The sequence below is a fragment of the Astatotilapia calliptera genome, chromosome 7, assembly GCF_964374335.1.
Source record: "Astatotilapia calliptera chromosome 7, fAstCal68.1, whole genome shotgun sequence".
Taxonomy (NCBI): Eukaryota; Metazoa; Chordata; class Actinopteri; order Cichliformes; family Cichlidae; genus Astatotilapia; species Astatotilapia calliptera.
The window spans coordinates 14,488,592-14,502,883 of record NC_137428.1 but is presented as its reverse complement, the minus strand read 5'-3'; the positions used below and the strand labels follow the sequence as shown (position 1 = coordinate 14,502,883).

Genomic DNA, 14,292 nt, shown 5'->3' with positions numbered 1-14,292 from the left:
ATAATGCCGTCAATCACTGGATTTTTGCTGACGCTGAAACGCATTTTTGAGAATTACAAAAACCACTCAGACACAGAGGTTAGCCTGAGGTTGTGTGTGTTGTTGTGCAACAAAACAAAGTGGTTTACAGGGGGTGTCTGCAGGGAGCAGCCTAAGTGTGGGATTACCACCAGCCAAAATTTACAAAAGTCCACGAAGAGCTCAAACATTGTTTTTGTCTCCACAAACACTGATGGAGTCATGCTTTTAAGTAGAAACACAGACCCTAATGTTTATTTGCTGCCAATTGGCGGCATGATTTTAGATTAAAGAGGACAAGATCCAGTCACTATGTTGTACTCCAATACTATCATTAACTACAATTCTTTTGCTCTCTCTAAATTTGAGTTGTTCTCAATTATATCTCTGTTCTAACACTCAAGAAGACGTAGTCTCTAAAAAAAAAATCCACTTATTGATTCAGGTGTTGAGACGGTAGCAGCCTTGCATTGTTATACCTGATGGCGAGTAGCCTAAGCTCCTCTATTATCTTACAAGGTATTTAAATTCAGCCAGGGGCCTTTGTTTTGTTCTTTTCTGTCAGCTTAGCCAGAGGCAGGGGTTTCTTTTAAAGAGTTCCTCGTTACATTTTTGTGTTGGAAACAAAAGTTAATTCCATTAAATGGAATGGATAGATGTCACGGCCCAATGGCCGCTGCAGGGGAGACGGATGTCTGCTTAAATGCAGTAAATCTTGTAACTCCACTCAGCCACAGACGAGCACTGTGGTGAGGTTTTTGTTTTATCTCATCTCACTGGAGAAGCTGTGCGGCAATAAGGGCTACACACACACACACACACACACACACACACACAGAAACAATGCCATCCCTTTAAGCTAAAAATTTTCTCCTGATTCTGCTTTGACCACTTTGTTAAGGTCAGCGTCTGGTGCCATTCGCTCACATGTCTCTTTAATTGGTCAGTGCTGACTCAGTGAACACTTGATGCTTGTTTGAATTATTTTGCATCTGTAACAAATCATTGGGGGGGTTGTCATATAATCCACTAGATATGTTCTTGGTAAATTATGTCATCTGAGATATGGCAAAAAAAGTCATGATGGCATCTCCAAATTCCCATTTTCTGCAGCTGACAGTGGAAAGTCCTAGAGATGATCAGTTTACTATCACTTACAAGGCAGTTAAGATTATCAAAGATTATTCTACTGCAAGTAATTGAATACTTGAAATAACATAAAAATAAATAAAAATAATAATAATAATAATAGTAATTTATTGTGCCTGCACTAAAATATTCTTAAATGCATATTCTTCAGCCTGTAATATACCATCAGTGTGTATATGATTCTTGATCTGCATGCCTGCCTGATGTCATTCTGTGTCCATTCATTATCCTCACTCACCGTTGTGCCTGGCATTAAACTTGATTGGCCTGAAATGCAAACCGTCTCTTCAGAATTCACCTTTAACACACAGTTTAGTTCATCACAATCATCACTTCAGTTTTCTCTTCAGCTTTCACAGAAATTATAGCATGTTCCTGCAGTCTGGATTTCTCTTTCTTGGCATGACCACTGGGTACCAGAGCCAAAAATAAGAGAGGCATTCTGAAACTACTGTCCATTCAAAACCCTCTAAAATGATGTGGCAGCATACTGTATCCCACTTAGATATTATACAGGTCTGCGTGTGTATTCCTGGCGTTGTATTACACTGGTGGCTTGTCAGTCATGTTGTTCATTTTTAGGACATGTATCAATTGAATGCTATATGAAATGCCAAATACTGTGATTGGAATTATTATTTTAACTGCTCAGCAGATCAACTGGGTGTCTTAGACCAGCTTGATTGTTTTTTTTCAAAACACATCTCTGGTATTTTCATCCACTTTAAACCCTCAAAAGCACTGCTCAGATAAAATAAGGTAACTTATTGCCTTGTTTTTTTTCTTTTTTTAGTCAGATATTTTCCTAATTTGATAGCATGCGATCAAATTAGATGTTTTTACTGTTTGATTACAGTAAAAACATCTATTATGTCATCTCAATGACACCCAGGAAGCAAGTACAAGTACAACATGGTGACCAGAGGACACAGAAAACTGATAACATTCAGTGACAACGGGCAACATAACCACCAGAAACATTATGTTGCCACTTAAACATTTCTCTGCTTTGAGGCAAGCAATTGAACCTACTGCCAATTAGAGGGTTACCTAGGCAACTCGAGACAAAAATGTTCGCTAGCAACCAGCAGGTACAGAGCAATGCAAGTCAGGGAATTGAATCTGAATTGCCAACGACTCTGAAACCTGCCAGTAGGGGACATATGATAGAGTAGTATAAATTAGAGGCTTACCTAGGCAACAGGAGCCTGGGATGTCCACTAGTTACCAATCATCAGCTACAAAGTGATGCAAGTAAATCACAAGCACATCATTTCTTGCATGTACTCTCAATGATGGAGTCCCTTTAGTTTTCGTAATGCCTTGCTTAATTTTGTTTATGAATCACAAAAGGCAGTATATCACTGAATTGTGGTTACTTTAGTAAGGCATGTGTCATGCATCTATACAACAGCAACACAAAGCCATCTAAAAATTCATTTCAGAGAGGTTTTTTTGTGTTTCTTTTTAAACAATCAGCAGAGCAGCTTTTAAGTTTACACAGTTTACTCAGTTTAACTACCTGTATTTATTACTTCTTATTGTGCCACTTGGACTTTGTTAAAAACTCCTGATTGTTTAACAGAGAATGGGGAAAACTTGATCCTGTAAAAGGGGCGTTTGTCGTCCACAACACACCTCGGTTGCTATAACAGCAGCTTGATTTGTAGCTCTCTAGATCCCAGGTGACAGGAAAGGGGAGGAATATAATTTAAAATGTCATCAAACTCAGGGATAGTCAGTGACAACAGCTGGAGAAGGGATGTGTGTTCTTCGCGCATGACCTCAGGGCATCATCAGTCAGCATCCGGCATGTCATAGGTTGCAGCAGAGGTGACTGGGCAAGAGATGGAGGAAGATCACGTGTTTGTGTCATAAATCAAGTCAGAAAAAGGGCTGCCCCTCTAAGCAGCACAACAGACTTCAGTAATGACACCAGTCAAGTGGGGGAAAGTGTTATACTTTGATTTTTTCCCCCCTTTTTTTGTGATCTGTGTGCATTTGGTTTGGAAATTAAGTGATTTCTTATTTGGCGTTATTTGCAAAGGATCCACCAGAATTTCACTCACCAAAACTGAAGCACTCACTTCTTGAATCAGCTGTACTGTACCACGAAGCAAGTTACATTATTCAGTTCAGTTTTTGTTTGTATAGCACCAAATCACAACAACAGTTACTTCAAGGTGCTTTATATTGTAAAGTAAAGAGAGAAACATCAGACAACTCCCTTTGAGCAGTTGGTGACAGTGGGAAGGAAAAACTCCCTTTTAACAAGATAAAACCTCCGGCAGACCCAGGCCCAGGGAGGGCGATGTCTTAACATTTGGTTTGGAGCAACTCCTTCTAATTTTCTTAAAGTGCATAATGAATTATTGTTTAAAGACACACAAATAGTTTTTTTTTCTTTTTCTTTTTGTAGTTATAACACATTTGTATTTGTCTTTTATTCAAACCAAGATTGACCAATGACTTACATGAAACATGACCTGTCCAGTTTGTTATTCTATTTTTTTTAATCATATTCTCCTGAGAACCAAGGAAAAGGGAATCTCCCCATTGCACTTTTTTGTGATTTCTTTCTTCTTTTACAGCTAAAAGACGCCACTCAAACACATGCGATATCAATGGAAAGCTCCTCTATTTAGTACTTTAGGACTTAGTAGGTTACCTGAAATAAGTCAAAAGATATAGACCAAAAACAAATATCCATTACAGAGGACATAAATGAACAGCCTGGTTCTCAGGAGGATATTTAAGGGTTTCAGTTGGTATAGTCTCTAGTTAGTTGTGCATGCTTGGGTCATTTAAACAAGCTTTTCAGTAAGGTCTGGTTCATATGCCTGCCTTAAGTTCTTTGTTGTTCTGTTAGTTTATTTTGGGAAATATGTTGTCTCATGAACTCATAAAATAGCAGCTCTCTCCTAAATGACAAGCAGGGGCCTCGTGTGTTTTCTCTGTTGCATCATTTATTTAGTGCAGCTGAATATGTCAGAGCATCCAGTCAGGAGTGGCACAGCTTGGCGAGTGAGGTGACGGTGATCTGGGGCTTGTGTCTGTGTGTGACATCACATTTTGTTGTGGAAAGAAAGTGCTCAGACAGCCAGCAGACTGTGCTCACTGTCTGCCACTCTGTGACTTCACAGACTGTACGCCTGAACTCTGAGATTTACAGAAGCACATTAACTGCATGAGACACCGATGTCAGCACGCTGATTGTCTCTCCTTCTATTCACGATGAGAGAATTTTTCACACATACTGCAGAGAGGACAGTTTGGTGGAAAAGTATTCCCAGCATACTGTGATTTTACCCTCTCTGTCTGTACTTTGTGACACACACAGCTCATACAGTACATCTGTTGCATTAGACGGCTACAGTCTAGTTTCCTTCCTTTTATTTGTATTAGAGATGAAACTAAGGAATATCTTCATTATCAGTTAGTTCAGTTGGTTGTGCTCTCACTTATATTTTATGTCTGTAAATTAGACAAAACATAGAACATACAGTGGGGCAAAAAAGTATTTAGTCAGCCACCGATTGTGCAAGTTCCCCCACTTAAAATGATGACAGAGGTCAGTAATTTGCACCAGAGGTACACTTCAACTGTGAGAGACAGAATGTGAAAAAAAATCCATGAATCCACATGGTAGGATTTGTAAAGAATTTATTCGTAAATCAGGGTGGAAAATAAGTATTTGGTCACCTCAAACAAGGAAAATCTCTGGCTCTCACAGACCTGTAACGTCTTCTGTAAGAAGCTTTTCTGTCCCCCACTCGTTACCTGTATGAATGGCACCTGTTTGAACTCATCATCTGTATAAAAGACACCTGTCCACAGCCTCAAACAGTCAGACTCCAAACTCCGCCATGGCCAAGACCAAAGAGCTTTGGAAGGACACCAGGAAAAGTATTGTAGACCTGCACCAGACTGGGAACAGTGAATCTACAATAGGCAAGCAGCTTGGTGTGAAAAAAATCAACTGTGGGAGCAATCATCAGAAAATGGAAGACATACAAGACCACTGATAATCTCCCTCGATCTGGGGCTCCACGCAAGATCTCATCCCGTGGGGTCAAAATGATCATGAGAACGGTGAGCAAAGATCCCAGAACCACACGGGGGGACCTGGTGAATGACCTGCAGAGAGCTGGGACCAAAGTAACAAAGGTCACCCTCAGTAACACACTACAACGGCAGGGAATCAAATCCCGCAGTGCCAGACGTGTTCCGCTGCTGAAGCCAGTGCATGTCCAGGCCCGTCTGAAGTTTGCCAGAGAGCACATGGATGATACAGCAGAGGATTGGGAGAATGTCATGTGGTCAGATGAAACCAAAGTAGAACATTTTGGTATAAACTCAACTCGTCGTGTTTGGAGGAAGAAGAATACTGAGTTGCATCCCAAGAACACCATACCTACTGTGAAGCATGGGGGTGGAAACATCATGCTATGGGGCTGTTTTTCTGCCAAGGGGACAGGACGACTGATCCGTGTTAAGGACAGAATGAATGGGGCCATGTATCGTGAGATTTTGAGCCAAAACCTCCTTCCATCAGTGAGAACTTTGAAGATGAAACGAGGCTGGGTCTTCCAACATGACAATGATCCAAAACACACCGCCCGGGCAACAAAGGAGTGGCTCCGTAAGAAGCATTTGAAAGTCCTGGAGTGGCCTAGCCAGTCTCCAGACCTCAACCCCATAGAAAATCTGTGGCGGGAGTTGAAAGTCCGTGTTGCTCGGCGACAGCCCCAAAACATCACTGCTCTCGAGAAGATCTGCATGGAGGAATGGGCCAAAATACCAGCTACTGTGTGTGCAAACCTGGTAAAGACCTATAGTAAACGTTTGACCTCTGTTATTGCCAACAAAGGTTATGTTACAAAGTATTGAGTTGTATTTTTGTTATTGACCAAATACTTATTTTCCACCCTGATTTACAAATAAATTCTTTACAAATCCTACCATGTGGATTCATGGATTTTTTTTTTTCACATTCTGTCTCTCACAGTTGAAGTGTACCTCTGGTGCAAATTACTGACCTCTGTCATCATTTTAAGTGGGGGAACTTGCACAATCGGTGGCTGACTAAATACTTTTTTGCCCCACTGTATAAAGAAGTAAAAATCCAGGGTGGCATCTTTATACACCATTTTTGGTGCTGTTTTGTCTGACTTGCAGTCTAAAACTGCTTCAGTTTTCAGAAGATTATGAAAAATAAAAATATTTACATTTAAGAAGCTTTATTAAGTGGGGTTTTTTTTTTCAGTTCATGGGTTTTGTCCAGCCGGTGATGTGAAACAGAAAAAAGCAAAAAAGAATGAATCAACAACATGATTAATCCTCTTCTTTTCAGTGCAGCTTTATTTCCACATTAGAGATCAGCGATGATTAGCTAAAGAATCTCCGGCTCCTGCAAGTCAAGTTCCACATACGTTATAATTTAGTCTAGTATATTTTGAAGTAGCCTAACAGTTGTATCAGTTTCTGTTTGTAGTCAACAAAGGCTGTTAAGTACAGTCAGTGCAGTATTTCGACATTTATAGTTTTCATTATCAACTGGAGGATACGCTAATAATAAAACAACAAAATAATGAGTCTCTTTGTCTTATTTGAATTCAAAAGTTTAAAAAGAGCTTTTGATCTTCAAATAAACTGCTTAATTTAAAAAATAATTTTAAAATGTACTCCTGTTCAGTCCTTTCAAACAGGTTCAGACACTTGGAGATTGTGCAAACCACTATTTTCCTTACATTTGTCACCTTCTATAATCATTAAAAAATAATAATAATAATAGATTTTTTTTAATTCCTTGATAATATTTCAGTAGGACCAGTTAAGTGACCTTCACTCCTCTCAAATCAGCTGAATGTGGTTCACACTTGCTCTAATCTGTGCTAAAATTTAACTGACTCGGTTAAATCTTAAGGCTCGTTACGTATGTCATCTTTGATCAGGAAAAAAATAAGGGATGATTATTTAATTCCTTCTTTGTGATGGTGAGCAATAGCATGGATACGTACAGAGCATGACAGTCTGAGATGGACGGACTATCTTTTCAGTTTTCTGGTAATCATGGTCATGGAGCATGTACAGCAGCATCTGTGAAGGCTTTTCCTTTTATGTTTTCTTGCTGCTCTTGTTCTGTGTTTTTTTTTTTTTGTTTTTTTTTTTTTTTAACCTGTCGTTTGTTAAGTAGCAGTTAATTACACTTAAAACTGAACATCTAAAAATAAATATTTATTCATTTATTTTAAATCTGGTAAAACATCCCTGAATTCTGTTCAGTTTAGGAACAGTTTCACAAGTGGTCAAAAAGAGGAAAACAAAGACTATTATTAAAAACCTCTCCAGTTATCTTTGCATGAACCAGTTTGAATTTTAGACCATCCAAATAATGTAATTTTGTAAAAGTTAAAACTTCTTGGCCGGCTTTCATTCTGGCTCCCTCAGGCCAGAGTCGCTCATCCAAACAAGCTCAAACTTGGCAGTGCACTTAACTCATTTCCTTGGCAACACAGCCTGCAAGCTTGAAGTGGTTTGGATAAACAGTTGTTGAGATAGGTAAAGAACAGTTGGAAGTACGGACATGCAGAGATTTCTCAAGTTGTTAGTTAAGATTTGTCTGATTTCTTGCTTTGCTGCTATAACAGCTGTCTACTTTGTCTCTTTTGACTCTCTAAAGTGGAGAAAAAGCCAACCAGTGAAGCTGTGGCTGAGTACTTGGAGGGAAGAAAGAAATATGAAGGGCTCAAGAACCGAAAACTGAAAAAAGGCTCAAGCAGAGAAGAACAGGCAAGAGGGCACAATTTGTTGCACTAAATTACTGAAATTGAAATAGACTGTAAATTCTGTAGTTGTTAACATGTGTTTTAATGATGTCTGATCTTTACGGTAGACGCTGGCCCTGCTCAACAGCTTCAAGTCCAAGCTGTCATCGGCCATCACTGAGGGTCCACAGGAGGACATGGAGGAGCTGGCAGAGGATGATGACAAAGGATGGTCAGTGAGCTTGACACTATTCGAGATAAATGAGCGGGATATTTTCATTTTCTTCTTTCATGGTCATCTTTTAGGAAAGAATCCAGACATTGTTCATTTATTTCAATTTATGCAACTGAATAAAGCAAAGTCAAGCATGATCATGAGCCTATCCCACCTGTCTTAGGGTGAGAGGCAGGATACACCCTGGACAGGTCGCCAGTCTGTCACAGGGCTACCATTCGCACTCACATTTACTCCCGCATTGGGCAATTTAGTATTTCCAATTAACCTAACCCCGCTAACTGCATGTTTTTGGACTGTGGGAGGAAGCTGAAGTACCTGGAGAGAACCCACACAAGCATGGGGAGAACATGCAAACTCCACACAGAAGGACCCTGGCCTGACACAATTATGTTAAAAATGACTATTTAGTTCTTTAAAATTTGAAGACATTTAAAAGATTAAATGGAAGACGGTTAAATTTTCATTTAAATGTTGCTTTTGGTTATTTTTTTAGTTAAAACTTGCTGATTATAGTGTTATACTCATAGACAGTAATAAAGTAATATGATGTCAGCCACTGGTGTCTGGATTCCCATTTTTCGAGATTACCGTTTTCCGCCATCAACATCTTGGTTGCAAGAAAAACTGATGTAACAAGAAGAGGTGGGTCTGAGTGTAAAACCACTGACTCATCGGCAGATGGTTTGTGACTGACAAGTCAATGAGCAAAACATGGTATGAGCAAAAAGGTCAACAAAGAAAGCCTTGTCTCCGCCCACCCCCATAGCTTTCTATGGAGGGAAAAGGCTCGGGCTGGACGTTTGCAACCCCAGCTATCGCCATCTGGTGGCTTTAAGACAGAATGCAGTTTTTAAGGCACTTCCGCAGTGGCTTCATTTTTCTGACAGGGAATCTTTGTCCATGTTTTTCGTTTTCTCTGGTTAGACTACTTTAATATAATGAACAAACTTACTTGTCCAACTGTTAACAGAAATGCTGATTCTATATCAAGAAAAGAAAAGTACCACATCATTGGTCTATAACTTAAATTCACTGTTCACTGCAGTCAATAATAGTAGAAACTCTGAGCAATACGTGAGCACATCAGTCCTCCCAGAGCCCAAGAAGCAGTCCGGCATACACACCATTTTGTGGACAGTGAAGTTTAAGCATGACAGGCTAACTAGAAAAAAGATGTTTTATTATTTCATTGATATTATGATGACTATCGCTAAAAGACAACATAATATCAGGAGCAACAAACATGAGACACTGGAAAAACAAAATCCTTCCTTGTACAGATGAACCTGAACTCTATAAGATCTAAAGCTCACTCCAAGTTCTGATAAATGTGTGTGAAAGTTCAGGTTGTGTGCTTGTGTATGTGTGTCACGTTGGGATTTCAAGCCACAGCCACCAGATTGGCCATCAGGAAATCAGGCCTGACTGTGTGTTTTCCTCTCATATTCTGTTTTTCACCAAAGATCTCAAAGTCTAACTGCACAGAGTGAGGGTTTGAAATGAATACCATGTGTTTGAACGTGAGCAAAGTGTCTGTGTGCAAGAGATTTAGAATAACAAAATCTGTAGTTCCTATTAGTCTTAAGAAGCCTCCTTGAAGTTCAGTCTGGGTGTGCGTTTGTGTGTCAGCGTGCATATGTGGGGGTCCTAATGAATTTGAGAGAAGCCTTGGCTGGCCTCTCCCGGCTGTAGACACCTCACGGTGTTGCCCCTGCCAGGTATGGTGAGAAAGGAGGGACGGGGCAGTAGCATAGCAGTCCTAGAAAAATACCAGTGGGGAAGTCTGTGCCACTCTAGGAGTACTGCGAACAGAATGTGGGTTACAACAGGTCAGACATTGGAAGTCAAGTCTGGGCCAGAGGAGGTAAACTATTCCATCTGTGTCTGTGTCTCCAAATTCTGACTCTCCCTCTACAGCCCCCTCCTCCCCCAACTCCTTCTGCTTTGCTAACACACAACCTCAGAGCCCACTCTCTCAAAGCAAAGAGCCCTCCATTGCTTTCACCATTCCTCCATATTCAGTAAATCCCACCCCCTGCTTGAGTAAAAAGAATGCAAGACAAATAAATAGAGGAAAAGCTTCTGTAGACTCGCGTTATGGCAGCACAGCGGTTAAGCCCCTAACGCTGCCTTTCCACATCATGTTTCAGAGCTGGATGACTCTGAGGCTGTATGACCGGCAGACTGTCATCACAGAGACTGCTAGACAAATTATCAGAGGCGGCATGCTCACGCAGCAGGAGTCCTCAGGGCCTGCCAGAGTCTAACCGTGGCATTCTAGATGAGCTGTCACAACTCCTGCCGATTTCAAATGAACACAGGAGAAAATCCAGATCGCACCAACATACTAAAACACCCTAACCGCACAGACACGTAGAAGAGGTCATGCACGCTAGAACAACCCTTGTTTAAGTTTACAGCATGGAGTTTTGTTTTTTTAATACAGGCATGTGGAAACACACTGAAACAATCTGTTAATCGTGAACTTTGAAGGAAACATTTAAAGATTTTCTTATTTTAGGTATGAACAAAACTACGTTTGCATTTCCTCTGGTTTGCTCTGGTTTCATACGACAAGCATAGCATGAGCTGATTGTAAATAGAATTTGGCGCCACAATTGTTCCACCATGTAATGTTGGTTGGTATTTTTCATCGAAGGATTGACTCAAATAATGCACATAATATGTGTACCAGCTCAAGTTTGGGTTTTCATACATGAATTCAGTTTATTTCCCTAATTAAATCTCAAGTTTTAAACCAGTTTTTGACAGATTTCTAAAAGTTGTGTCGTCGTCTTTTTATGACAGGTTGTCTAATAGATTTTTTAAAAAATTAAATAAAACACTAAAGCACTGTACCTATATGGTGGGTGTGTGTGGTTTATATTTTACTTTCCCTTCCCCCAATTCCAGTACCAGCACCGGGGGGAGATGGGGGGGGGGGTAATAGTTTATAAAGGTATCTGAGTATCACACAACCAGTTCTGAACCAGTTACAGTGTAAAGCCACCTTTGCAGCAACCCTGTGAGGCCATAATTAGGCACAAGTTAACATGCTTAAAGTGATGCTTAAAATGCTTAAAACATTGTAATGATGTACTCTTGTGTGAATTCAGGTTCACAACAACAATTAAGCCAGTCATTTTAGAACTACCAGTTATCCTAAAGGTTAACTGCTGGACAAAGCTGGAGTACCTGGGGATGATGGAGACCATGAAACTCCACAGATAAAGGCCCAAAGCTTACCAGCAGGTTAAAAATGCAAACCTTGCTGCGAGGGAACTGTGCCATTCACTGCCATTGCAGCTATGCTGCAAAACTAACTGGAACCATTACCGATTAAGATAAAAATGTAGTGATTACAGTTTTGCATTTTTGCCTTTTTTACATTTTGAAAAAGACTTGAAGCTGGGAAAATTACTTCTCAGCTCAGGAAATGAGGCTAAGAAGAATGTGAATGCAAGTTAACCATGATTATTATGTCAGTTCTTTGTGTTAGAGTGCTAATGTGTGGGTCTGTGGAAAAACTGTAGCAAAGTTAGAGGACCACCAGAGTCACTAGGGTTAAGCCCCCTTGGACTTCACCTTGGTATTTTTTTTTTGTTGGGAAATGCCCTCCTCCTTGTATCTGGTTTTTTGGAAAGCCACAGTGAGGGTAAGCCACACTAGGTAAATAAACACAATACTATAGGCTTAATGTCAAAAAACACTGGTGATTTTAGAGCATCTATTTAAGTCATTTTAGCTACCGTTTAAAGAACACTATTATATTGACAAATTAGACTCTTAGTCTTGATTTAACATTTCAACTGGGTTTAAAGGTTTATTAAGTAATCCTTTCAGATCCTTAAATAGATAGAATAATGTTGTAGTTTCAAAATATACGTTGATTAGTGTGTAATTATCTGCCAGAGAGCTCGATTTTGGTTTCATCTGACCAAAGGACGATTGATTGTCAACAGTTTGCACCTTTTCTTTTCTTTTTCTTTTTTTTGCCTGTCCCGTTTGGCTCTTTTGCCATCAGAATTGTTGTCTAAAGGCAAAGAAAGATGCCCAACGGATTTACTTTACCAAATTGACCATCCCAGCCTTGCCGTAATGGTCCATTTGATTCACCTTTTATTGTTCATTTTATTTTCACTTACTGAATACGGGACAGACTTGACTGGGGGAAAGAAGGGGAGAAAGAAAGAGGGAAAGAGAAACAGCTGAGAAGAGGGACGGGGAGAAGGGCAAAAGACAAAAACCAACAGAATGAGCAGGAAAAAAAAAGAAGAAGAAAAAAATGCATATATCAGTCACCTGCTGAGAAAGAAAAAAGAAAACAAGCAGAAGAGAACAAGAGTAATAGAATAAACAACATCACAATGATATATGGGAATATGACAGTAAATACTAAATATTAAACATTATTGTGCAGCACATAAGATCAACAGAACACAGTGTGCTTTGAGGTAGGAGCCAAAAAGGGTGTAGTTTGTGGGTGTGATCACCCGTGTGTACACCTGTGAGCATGGACGCGCTTGTTTTTTTAAAAGGTTCCTTCATGTAATGATCTGCTAGAGGGTGTGGGGGGGCCACAGCCCCGTTTGCACCTTTTCAACCAGCTTCTTGATCTTGTAATCCATTCCAGTCTTGTGTAGGTCTACAGACTTGTTCCTGCCACCCTCTTTGGTTTTACCCAATGGTGATGCCATTGCAGCTATGCTATGCAAAACACATTCATACAAGCACTATTTTCTATGCCTAAATGCTTTCTATTTAACATTCACACATTTTCACACTCCAATGATCACATTGGAGTGCAACTAAAGGTTCAGTATCTTGCCCGAAGGACTGAACCACCAACCTTCATATTGGTAGATGACCTCTGTCTACCTCCTGAGCTACAGCCACCTATCAGGAGTATCTGTAATTGATTCTTTCCCACACAGCCACAGAGCCGATCTGCAGGAGCCCAAATTCTAGCTGGGTTGTATGGCATCGAGTAGTTATTTCACTCAATGAAATGTAAATCCATTTATAATTTTTATGTAATATTTTTTTCTGGATTTTTGGTTTATATCCTGTCTCTTTCCATTAAAATGAAGCAACCATAAAAATTAAAGACTGTTAATTTCTTTGTGTGAGCAAGCTTATGAATTCAGCAGGAGATCAAGTAGTTATTTTCCCCTGCTTCAACTAATTGTTGTTATGAAACTTCTCAAAGCAAAAGAGAAACTGGCCTCTAGGTAACGGTTCCACAGAGCAGTGATTTAGTGGATCCTGTCCTGCTGTTCTTTGAACTCTCTCCACCTCCTCTCTTTGTCTGATTTAGGATGGCCCATGTTCTGCAGTTTGATGAGCAAAGCAGAAAAGTCAAGGATGCCAACATGCAGGATGAGGACACCTTTGAGATCTATGACCCACGCAACCCCGTTAACAAACGCAGGAGAGAGGAGAGCAAGAAGATCCTGAAAGAAAAGAAGGCCAAGAGGTGAGGTCACAAGGTCATAGGTCGTGCCGAAGCCATGTGACTAAAACCAAAACTGGCCGTACAGCATCCTGGCAGTCTACCTTTTCATTGCTTCAAACCCGGCTTTGTTGAACCATTTCCTGGTGCGAACATTACAAATGAGGATGCTGAGCAGAAAACACGATGTCCCCGTTTTCTGTGAGGAAACGGCTTCTTCACAGCTTCACCTGAACAGTTACTCATCAGGAGAAAAAAAATAGTGAACCTTACATGTAATGTTCATTTATATGACTTTGTATTTTCTGTTTACAGTTAAATGTGAGCCTTTGTTAGAAAAATAAATACCAATCATAAACAGCCTGTAATGACTCTGTTCTGTTTGATTTTAAACAAATGTATCACTAAGGAGCCATTTTTCAGGATAAATTGATACTCTAATGCAGTTTGTGAGGCCTTTCTTGCTTACATGGAAGGGCTATAAAACCTGGTGTATGTGCCCACTCTCTTCTTTCCATCTGGCATCAACTATTCGTGTTTGGACAGCTCATCCATCCTCTGCTTGCACTGGTGCTATGGCTGACTTCCACATTCAAGTGTTTCTTCAGATTTAGTTTGAGCAAATATGCAAGTAAATCTCTTGTGTGGACACCCTACTATTCACTTAG

The 14,292-nt window shown here is 40.1% G+C and overlaps 1 protein-coding gene across 2 annotated transcripts in view; it reads left to right on the top strand.

Annotated features, from left to right (window-relative positions):
• Positions 1 to 13,987, top strand: part of cwc27 (CWC27 spliceosome associated cyclophilin) — a 31,785-nt gene extending 17,798 nt beyond the window's left edge. Inside the window, exons 12-14 of one of the 2 annotated variants that reach the window (XM_026173128.2) lie at positions 7,850 to 7,959; positions 8,063 to 8,166; positions 13,490 to 13,987. In XM_026173128.2, the coding sequence (XP_026028913.1) occupies positions 7,850 to 7,959; positions 8,063 to 8,166; positions 13,490 to 13,652 (377 nt within the window). In that variant the 3' untranslated portion in view covers positions 13,653 to 13,987. Of the gene's footprint in view, positions 1 to 7,849; positions 7,960 to 8,062; positions 8,167 to 10,322; positions 11,031 to 13,489 lie in introns of those variants that run through there. The other variant, XM_080304128.1, reaches the window with a different exon arrangement.
• Positions 13,988 to 14,292: the final 305 nt, after the last annotated feature.